Source organism: Notolepis coatsorum (assembly GCF_963971535.1).
Source record: "Notolepis coatsorum genome assembly, chromosome: 5".
Classification (NCBI taxonomy): Eukaryota; Metazoa; Chordata; class Actinopteri; order Aulopiformes; family Paralepididae; genus Notolepis; species Notolepis coatsorum.
The window spans coordinates 84,213,073-84,223,962 of record NC_140169.1 but is presented as its reverse complement, the minus strand read 5'-3'; the positions used below and the strand labels follow the sequence as shown (position 1 = coordinate 84,223,962).

The window sequence follows — 10,890 nt, the reverse complement described above, 5'->3', positions numbered from 1 at the left end:
CAAACATGTACAAAGAATTGCCCTGCGTTATTTAAACTCACAAGATAATCTATGTAACAATACCATAGTTTAATATAAAAAAAAGGGTTTTCCAACAAGGCTAATACAGATACACAATGTCATTTTTTTCACTATACAACACAAGCTGCATAACAGACCAAATCTGCTATTAATATGAAATAAATCATAACGGTTGTTCTTTTCCAGCATATTCTTTGATGTCCCAAAAAAATACATTTGAACCTCAAAAAGGAGATGAGATCACCCTCTTTTCCTCCTTAATAATCAAGCACCTTAGTCTAGTGGTTCTCAACCCGTTCGGTCTGTGACCCCTAAAAACAGAGGGATGCCTGTTCGCGAACCCCCCCCCCCCCCCCCCCCTACATAGTCGAGTATTGACAGAACGGTGAAATTTGACACACAACATAATGATTTTTTTTATTTGCCTTTTTGGCTATTTAATTTGATTAATGATCGATCGTATGAGTGCTTTAGACATCAAATATTCACCATTCTTTCACGAGGAATAAGTGAATAAAAAGTGAAAAATGTATAAAGTATATCTTTTTAACCCCCCCCCCCCCAATAAAATAAATAAAAGGAAATTATTTAAATAAAATAAAATTAAAATGGTGGCGGGGGGCTTGAGACCCAGGTTGAGAACCACTGCAAACACCTATTTCCTCTCTTCTGTAATCATTTGAACCTGTCTTCCCTGACAGGTTCAAATGACTGGCTTCCAGTGAAACGGTAGTAACTCCGGCACAGCGCTTCCCTCTTCCATACAGGTTACTTTCCTCTTCTTCTTCTTCTTCTTCTTCTTCAGTCCGTTCTCATAGAGGCAACCCGAGAAGAAGAGAAAAAGGTCACTGCTGCCGGCTCGGGCCAAGAGAGAGAGAGAGAGAAAAAGCTTGGCTCAACGTCTCTGCTCCTTCTCTTTCCATTGCAAATCCGACAGGCATTCTCTCAGCCCTCCGCTCCTCTGACCACAACTATGGCTTTGGATACAGCAGCGTGTCTGTCCTTTCTCTTTTGTGTTTGAAGATAATGCCCACTGTTTGAAGGGAAGAGATTGTGAGGCAGTTAAAAAAAATTAAAAAGAAGGAAAATCCAGCTTAAAGCTTAAAAAAATGCCCAATCACTGATCCAAACGTAAACAAATGGGTAGCTCTGCCACCAAAAATAGGAAATAGCAATACATGGAGACATATTTTCACTCTATGGTTGATTGACTGAGCTCTTGATACAAGGACTTACACTAAACAACAGGTAAAGAGGGATTTTTAAATAGTACTTGTAGTATTTTGTGGCTATAAAATGGTTTGTATAATGTTGGCAGTGTTTGACACTGGAGTAAAACAGAGCTACTTTATATTCAGGATTTTACAATGGCTTAAGAATGTTCCAAAGAATCTCTATCAAAGTCTTGATGTGTATGTCGTGAATACACCCCACATGCATCTATGTGGCAAAAACAAAATTGAGGATTTAACAGTTCAGGACAAATCAGTCTATAGATCTGTGTATGAGAACCAGTCTCTTCCCAGGCTAAACACGAGGAAAGTTATAGAACTCAATAACTTCCAATGGGCAGCAGTAGCCACTGTTACATTGTACCGTAATTAGAATGTTCAGTTGTCAAAATTCCATCTCACGTGTGACCACCGAAAGGTTTAACAACGTCAAAGAAACGTCTTGGGTCTTCCTCATCTCTGACCTTCAGGAGAGCCTTGTCCATGACACAAACTATTTGGGTTAAAGATCATTGAAATAACACAACTTCTGTTTTGGGATGGATTTGACCTTTTAGGAAAGGTCTAAAACAATATTACTTGGGGGGTAACAACACTTTACTTCAGGGGGCAAAATTACCAAGTACTTAGGAGGTATTGAGGAACTATCAAGTCTCAGACCTGATGTCTCAGAGCAGAGACCTCCTTCTGGGACGGTGTCTAACTTCGCCACATTCAGTACAGAACCATCTATTTGACTCTGCCCGTGTTCTACGTGTCCATTTATTGATCCACAACATGTGTTCCTGCTCTTCTTTAACACAGGGTTCCCACAGACATTGCAAAATGAAATTCAAGGACTTTCAAGTACCTTCCTAAGCACTATTTTTCATTTTAAACAGGCATTTCAAATTTCACTTTTAAATGCTGTTTTTTATAGAAAGAAAATGTTGTCCAATATTTATGGCTTAAAACCCATTTCCGGCAATTATTTACACTTTAAATAATAAAAAAATAATCTTGATTCAGAACAATTGTATCATGGATGAAAAAGACTTTCAATGTGAATGGTTGATTTGAATTTCAATTACTTTTTAAGCACCTTGTTAACAAATTTGCTGTTTTCAAGGAATTCCAGGCCTTGACTTTCTTTGGTAAAAAAAATCAAGCACTTTAAGCACTTCAAGGACCTTGTGTGAACCCTGTTAACACCATATAGTTCCTCATTAGCTCCTCTGTACATACTCATTATTTGTACCCCCTAAGATAAAGTGGTACCCTACTTGGCATCCTTAACTGAACAAATGGAAAAACAAGAAAAAGGGAGACCAAAGAAAAAAGAAATAGGAACCCCCCTCCCCAGACATCCTTAACAAAAACAGGGGGGGGGTCCTTTGGAGTGGTGTTGTTGAAATCTCAGCCGCATACGGCCACAAGGTCCGTTTTGAAATGGAAAAAATGGATCGGCGGGTGCGGTAATTGTCGGTAATCGGGGGTTCTGAGTCCAAAAGCGACACAAGCCAACTCTATTAGGCCCGTGGGCTCCGCCTCCCTCCCGAGTGTCCCGCCTCCTCCACCTGCTCTCCGCTCCACGCGGGGGTCCCCTCAGCTGCACTTGCAGGACTTGACGATCATGTTGGAGAGCTGCTCCACCTTGGGGGTGCGTCCGGAGTAGTACAGGATGGTGAGGGGCTCTAGGTCCTGCGGGACGCAGCAGGGGGAGGCGGACGCCTCTGGGTTCAGAGTGTTGTACAGACTCAGCAGCTGGACGGGGAGGAAGAAGAAAGGGACAACGTTTTATTTATGATTTCATTAGAATATTCCCATTAGCTGGTGCAGAACATCAGCCGCTCTTCTTGGGGTCAAACGCATAACATTGTAAACATGACAATAGGTGAGACGTTTACAGATCGAGCAGCCAAGTGGTATTAAAATCAGAAAATTACAATTATACTCATTGTCATTTTACTATATTACATATAAAACATATTACTATACATACCATATTCTTAATCATGTGGAATCATACATAGTACAATATTATGTTTGTGATGGATCCATGCAGCCCTAACCCAGCCCTGGTGTATACCGGTCCTCCCTACCTGGCTGTGTGTGTTTTGTGATGGATCCATGCAGCCCTAACCCAGCCCTGGTGTATACCGGTCCTCCCTACCTGGCTGTGTGTGTTTTGTGATGGATCCATGCAGCCCTAACCCAGCCCTGGTGTATACCGGTCCTCCCTACCTGGCTGTGTGTGTTTTGTGATGGATCCATGCAGCCCTAACCCAGCCCTGGTGTATACCGGTCCTCCCTACCTGGCTGTGTGTGTTTTGTGATGGATCCATGCAGCCCTAACCCAGCCCTGGTGTATATACCGGTCCTCCCTACCTGGCTGTGTGTGTTTTGTGATGGATCCATGCAGCCCTAACCCAGCCCTGGTGTATACCGGTCCTCCCTACCTGGCTGTGTGTGGTGTCGGAGCTCCTCAGGTAAGGGCAGGGCCCGGAGCAGTAGTTGGCGAAGTAACCCTTAGGCTCATGTATCCACTTCCAGTCAAGGTCACGACGGAAATCAATGTAGAGCTGGCGGACACAGCAGTTCTCCTCCATGTTCCTGTTGGCGAGGGAACACAACACGAGTCTCCGTCAGTACCCTCCGACACAAAGTGTCAAGACTCGAAGGTTTCATCTTGCAGATGGATGTGTTCATCTTTACATAATGTTTCTATTATTCAAAGAGTTCACAAGATCCATGATCTTCAAGTGCCAGTTGAGACATAGCAAAGGGTTTTGCATTCTGTTTCATCAGGCTCATCGGCGAGGTTGAAGGTTGAAAGGGGTTATTATTAATAAAGTTGTGAAATGTAAAAAATGGGGAAATGTTCAAACCCGGCACATCAGCTATTGGTTGAAGCTGTGCACCAGTGCCATTGGTTTGATAAGTAATGACGATGCTGAAACCTGGGTTAAAGGCAAAACCGCCAAAGCGCAAACATAAGCACATCGCAGAGCCCTCTGTTGTAAGTGGGACTCCCTAAAAACTTGGTATGTGAGGTATAGACCTTACCTTAACTCTAACCTTAACCTCAGTGGACCTCACAGCCCTTACCTTAACTCTAACCTTAACCTCAGTGGACCTCATGTCCCTTACCTTAACTCTAAGTCGAGTTAGACCGCGCTCACAATGTCTGACACTGGGTGCTGAAATCCCGAAGATTAAGTAGAAGAAAGCAGGAAGCCGGACCAGCACTCTCAGATTCAAAGTTTTAATTGCAGCCTGGAACATGTTTCGGAACCAATGTGTTCCTTCGTCAGTGTTGATGGCTAGCTGTGGACCTCACGCCCCTTACCTTAACTCTAACCTTAACCCCAGTGGACCTCACGGCCCTTACCTTAACTCTAACCTTAACCCCAGTGGACCTCACGGCCCTTACCTTAACTCTAACCTTAACCCCAGGGGACCTCACGCCCCTTACCTTAACTCTAACCTTAACCCCAGTAGACCTCACGCCCCTTACCTTAACTCTAACCTTAACCCCAGTGGACCTCACGCCCCTTACCTTAACTCTAACCTTAACCCCAGTGGACCTCACGCCCCTTACCTTAACTCTAACCTTAACCCCAGTGGACCTCACGCCCCTTACCTTAACTCTAACCTTAACCCCAGTGGACCTCACGGCCCTTACCTTAACTCTAACCTTAACCCCAGTGGACCTCACGGCCCTTACCTTAACTCTAACCTTAACCCCAGGGGACCTCACGCCCCTTACCTTAACTCTAACCTTAACCCCAGTAGACCTCACGCCCCTTACCTTAACTCTAACCTTAACCCCAGTGGACCTCACGCCCCTTACCTTAACTCTAACCTTGACCCCAGTGGACCTCACAGCCCTTACCTTAACTCTAACCTTGACCCCAGTGGACCTCACGCCCCTTACCTTAACTCTAACCTTGACCCCAGTGGACCTCACGCCCCTTACCTTAACTCTAACCTTAACCCCAGTGGACCTCACGCCCCTTACCTTAACTCTAACCTTGACCCCAGTGGACCTCACGCCCCTTACCTTAACTCTAACCTTGACCCCAGTGGACCTCACGGCCCTTACCTTAACCCTAACCTTAACCCCAGTGGACCTCACGCCCCTTACCTTAACTCTAACCTTAACCCCAGTGGACCTCACGCCCCTTACCTTAACTCTAACCTTGACCCCAGTGGACCTCGCGGCCCTTACCTTAACTCTAACCCTAACCCCAGTGGACCTCACGGCCCTTACCTTAACTCTAACCCTAACCCCAGTGGACCTCACGCCCCTTACCTTAACTCTAACCTTAACCCCAGTGGACCTCACGGCCCTTACCTTAACTCTAACCTTAACCCCAGTGGACCTCACACCCCTTACCTTAACTCTAACCTTAACCCCAGTGGACCTCACGCCCCTTACCTTAACTCTAACCTTGACCCCAGTGGACCTCACGGCCCTTACCTTAACCCTAACCTTAACCCCAGTGGACCTCACGGCCCTTACCTTAACTCTAACCTTGACCCCAGTGGACCTCACGCCCCTTACCTTAACTCTAACCTTGACCCCAGTGGACCTCGCGGCCCTTACCTTAACTCTAACCTTAACCCCAGTGACCTCACGGCCCTTACCTTAACTCTAACCTTGACCCCAGTGGACCTCACGGCCCTTACCTTAACTCTAACCTTAACCCCAGTGGACCTCACGGCCCACCTGCACCACCCACTGGACATGACATGATGATATACCATGTTTTTAGTGAGTCCTTTGACTTTTGAGACTTTGAGCTCTGAGCCTTGACTTTGTGCCTTCATCTTATCTTCATACCAGTGCTCGTATTCCTATGCTTTTTTCTTCTTAGCTCCATTTTATTTATTTTAAAATGTTCTTACAGTATGTACTTTAGATACTATTGCTACCATGTGAATTTCATTACATGTATATATACATACCAATTATTCGCTTGTTCTATTCTCCATCCATCTATCATCCACAGCAACACTATATCACCTACATCCTGATGGGGGGGGATCCCCTTTGAACAGCCCCACTGAGGGTGCTCTCCACTACAGCGCCGGTGGTGTTATTGTTTTCTCCTATTGCTAGGTGTTAGTGAGTCGTTCCTCATCTTGATTGGGGAAAGTCTGGGAGTGTTGCCTATGTGGATTTTATGGTGGTTTTTGTTCTGGATCTATTGTGATGTTTCTTCTTGACCTGTAAAGTCCATGGGGGAAATTCCTTGTGATTGTGGGCTATACAAATACATTTGAAACAATAGTTAGTGTCTAGTGCCTTACGAGAAACAGTAGTTTGTGTCTAGTGCGTTATAAGAAACAGTAGTTAGTGTCTAGTGCCTTACGAGAAACAGTAGTCTGTGTCTAGTGCCTTACGAGAAACAGTAGTTTGTGTCTAGTGCGTTATAAGAAACAGTAGTTAGTGTCTAGTGCCTTACGAGAAACAGTAGTCTGTGTCTAGTGCCTTTACGAGAAACAGTAGTTAGTGTCTAGTGCCTTACGAGAAACAGTAGTTAGTGTCTAGTGCCTTACGAGAAACAGTAGTTAGTGTCTAGTGCCTTACGAGAAACAGTAGTCTGTGTCTAGTGCCTTACGAGAAACAGTAGTTAGTGTCTAGTGCCTTACGAGAAACAGTAGTTAGTGTCTAGTGCCTTACGAGAAACAGTAGTTAGTGTCGAGTGCCTTACGAGAAACAGTAGTTAGTGTCTAGTGCCTTACGAGCAGTGTTGGGCAAGTTACTTTAAAAAAGTAACTAGTTACAGTTACTAGTTACTTCTTCCAAAAAGTAACTAAATTACTTACTCAGTTACAAATTATAAAAGTAACTAGTTACTTCAGAAAGTAACTATTGCGTTACTTTCAAGTTTTTTTTTTTTACATAAACAATCAAATGCCATGTATGTAGATATTATAATTACTATGTTTATATAGTGGATCATACAAATACAAACAGAATAGATGTTTTGGAACTTTTGATATGTATTGCCCCTCAACAGGCCACAACTGGGCAACATTAAATTATGCTTGTTAGGCACTATACCAAAAATAAATAACAAATATATACTGATTGATTGAACATTTTAATTAACAGATTGCAGAATGGGTACAATACAGTACGGCTCAATACACACAATTGTTAAGGGGATGCAGACCAGAGAAAGAGTTTCGTCTTGTTTACATCAGGGTCCCCCATTTTCAATTCATGACATTTATGACGAAAGTCTTTCTCTGATCTGCATCCCCTTAACAATTGTATGTATTGAGCTGTACTGTACTGTACCCATTCTGCAATCTGTTAATAAACTTTTCAATCAATCAATCAATGACATACACAACATACAGATATAAGAATCTAATCGAATCATCTAAACTAATCTAATCATGACATTTAAGACATGCATGACATACAGAGGTATATATATCTCTGAGCACCTGAAGCCTGTGCTATTAAACCAGGAAGTGCAGCACTGTTGATAAGGCTGTCGGCACTGCAGTAGAGCCACTCAGTGCCCTGCGCTGCAAAGAGTGAACACAAAACGCTCATGGACCCGCGGTCTCATGTTGACTGAGTCGCTTGTGTTGTTCGTTGGATTCGTTTTGGATTATTTGGGCTCAAAACGTACACTACACGGACCGCGGTCTCATGCTGACTGATCAGTGATCGATTGTCTTGTCGCGCTGTGTGTCAGACTCTGGATGCTTTAGACACCCGCCCACCTCCACCTCTGATTGGCTTACCATGACATTTTATTCAACCTCAGCCAATCGTCAGCATGTATGCTTGGCTCGCGCACTGCCCACTAAACAAGGAAGAACATATTATTGCCTCTCGGCGCAGAGATCTGTCTGATGAAAGAAACAGGTTAATTCATAGTAACGCGCCGCATTTTTTTGCAGTAACGCTAACGGCGTTATTAAGATTGGAAGAGTAATCCGTTAGATTACTCGTTACTGAAAAAACGAATGCCGTTAGTAACGCCATTACTTATAGCGCCGTTATTCCCATCACTGCTTACGAGAAACAGTAGTTTGTGTCGAGTGCCTTACGAGAAACAATAGTTAGTGTCGAGTGCCTTACGAGAAACAGTAGTTAGTGTCGAGTGCCTTACGAGAAACAGTAGTTTGTGTCGAGTGCCTTACGAGAAACAATAGTTAGTGTCGAGTGCCTTACGAGAAACAGTAGTTTGTGTCGAGTGCCTTACGAGAAACAATAGTTAGTGTCGAGTGCCTTACGAGAAACAATAGTTAGTGTCTAATGCCTTATGAGAAACAGTAGTTAGTGTCGAGTGCCTTATGAGAAACAGTAGTTTGTGTCGAGTGCCTTACGAGAAACAATAGTTAGTGTCGAGTGCCTTACGAGAAACAGTAGTTAGTGTCGAGTGCCTTACGAGAAACAGTAGTTTGTGTCTAGTGCCTTACAAGAAACAGTAGTTTGTGTCGAGTGCCTTACGAGAAACAATAGTTAGTGTCGAGTGCCTTATGAGAAACAGTAGTTTGTGTCGAGTGCCTTACGAGAAACAATAGTTAGTGTCGAGTGCCTTACGAGAAACAGTAGTTAGTGTCGAGTGCCTTACGAGAAACACTTTAGTGTCGAGTGCCTTATGAGAAACAGTAGTTTGTGTCGAGTGCCTTACGAGAAACAGTAGTTTGTGTCGAGTGCCTTACGAGAAACAGTAGTTAGTGTCGAGTGCCTTACGAGAAACACTTTAGTGTCTAGTGCCTTATGAGAAACAGTAGTTTGTGTCGAGTGCCTTACGAGAAACAATAGTTAGTGTCGAGTGCCTTACGAGAAACAGTAGTTAGTGTCGAGTGCCTTACGAGAAACAGTAGTTAGTGTCGAGTGCCTTACGAGAAACAGTAGTTAGTGTCGAGTGCCTTACGAGAAACAGTAGTTAGTGTCGAGTGCCTTACGAGAAACAATAGTTAGTGTCTAGTGCCTTACGAGAAACAGTAGTTAGTGTCGAGTGCCTTACGAGAAACAGTAGTTAGTGTCGAGTGCCTTACGAGAAACAATAGTTAGTGTCTAATGCCTTATGAGAAACAGTAGTTAGTGTCTAGTGCCTTACGAGAAACAATAGTTAGTGTCTAGTGCCTTATGAGAAACAGTAGTTAGTGTCGAGTGCCTTACGAGAAACAGTAGTTAGTGTCGAGTGCTTTACGAGAAACACTTTAGTGTCGAGTGCCTTATGAGAAACAGTAGTTAGTGTCGAGTGCCTTACGAGAAACAGTAGTTAGTGTCGAGTGCCTTACGAGAAACAATAGTTTGTGTCGAGTGCCTTACGAGAAACACTTTAGTGTCGAGTGCCTTACGAGAAACAGTAGTTAGTGTCGAGTGCCTTACGAGAAACAGTAGTTTGTGTCGAGTGCCTTACGAGAAACAATAGTTCGTGTCGAGTGCCTTACGAGAAACAGTAGTTAGTGTCGAGTGCCTTACGAGAAACAATAGTTAGTGTCGAGTGCCTTACGAGAAACAGTAGTTAGTGTCGAGTGCCTTACGAGAAACAGTAGTTAGTGTCGAGTGCCTTACGAGAAACAGTAGTTAGTGTCGAGTGCCTTACGAGAAACAGTAGTTAGTGTCGAGTGCCTTACGAGAAACAGTAGTTTGTGTCGAGTGCCTTACGAGAAACAATAGTTAGTGTCTAGTGCCTTACGAGAAACAGTAGTTTGTGTCGAGTGCCTTACGAGAAACAGTAGTTAGTGTCGAGTGCCTTACGAGAAACAGTAGTTTGTGTCGAGTGCCTTACGAGAAACAGTAGTTAGTGTCGAGTGCCTTATGACTATAGTGTCTAGTGCCTTACGAGAAACAGTAGAACGTGTCGAGTGCCTTACGAGAAACAGTAGTTAGTGTCTAGCGCTCTCTTGCGTCGGCGTGTGTACGCGGTGTCCAGGCGGTGGGGCGGTATCATCATTAGGATGAGGTGGGGCAGGTACTGATCCTTCTGCTTCTTCAGATGACCCAGATCCCAGCGACTGTGCTCCTCGTAATCTCCCTCCACACCTGCAGGGACACATCGAAAGGTCGGGTGGTCAAATATTGTGTGGTCATGGTCATGGACTACATGGACTTTATGAAGGTATTTTTGAAAAAGGTTAACATTTTGGTTTAAATTCTCTCTCATAAGGATAGGCGTGACACCAGATGTCTCAAAATCTGGTACCTTTTTGTACCAAAAAATATTTCACTATCACGGTAATGAAAGAAATCCTAAACGTTGGTACCATTTAATTCGTAGCAATCATTTGGTTGTTCCACCTGAACCGTTACATCTATGCACACAAAGACAACAGACAAGAGCAATTGACCATTATTCACAGCCATTTTGCTCTTATGTTATGCTGGGGATTTGGGATTAGTTAGGATTCCTAACTAATGCAGTGCCCGTTCGGAGCGCGTGCCCGTTCAGAATGGGCTTGGCCCCCAGAAGTGCTGCTTGCAGCTCTGTGGACTGGAGACCTGTGGTATGGCTGCTTGCAGCTCTGTGGAGACCTGTGGTATGGCTGCTTGCAGTGTTCACACTCGACACTGCACTCCCATGGGTCGTCAGCAATACACCCGGCAAACATAAGGTTTATTGTTATAGCGCCACCATCTGGCCAAATAGTACCAAATTCAACACTGTACTCC

At 44.0% G+C, this 10,890-nt stretch overlaps 1 protein-coding gene across 1 annotated transcript in view; it reads right to left on the bottom strand.

Moving 5' to 3' along the window:
- Positions 1-478: 478 nt before the first annotated feature.
- The window catches only part of LOC311229124 (transforming growth factor beta-3 proprotein-like), a 51,077-nt gene continuing 40,665 nt past the window's right edge, over positions 479-10,890 (bottom strand). The window contains exons 5-7 of the mRNA XM_084315145.1: positions 10,095-10,263; positions 3,692-3,845; positions 479-2,996 (exon numbers count right to left, since the gene is read on the bottom strand). Coding sequence (XP_084171271.1) covers positions 2,838-2,996; positions 3,692-3,845; positions 10,095-10,263 — 482 coding nt within the window. The 3' untranslated portion in view covers positions 479-2,837. The remainder of the gene's footprint in view (positions 2,997-3,691; positions 3,846-10,094; positions 10,264-10,890) is intronic.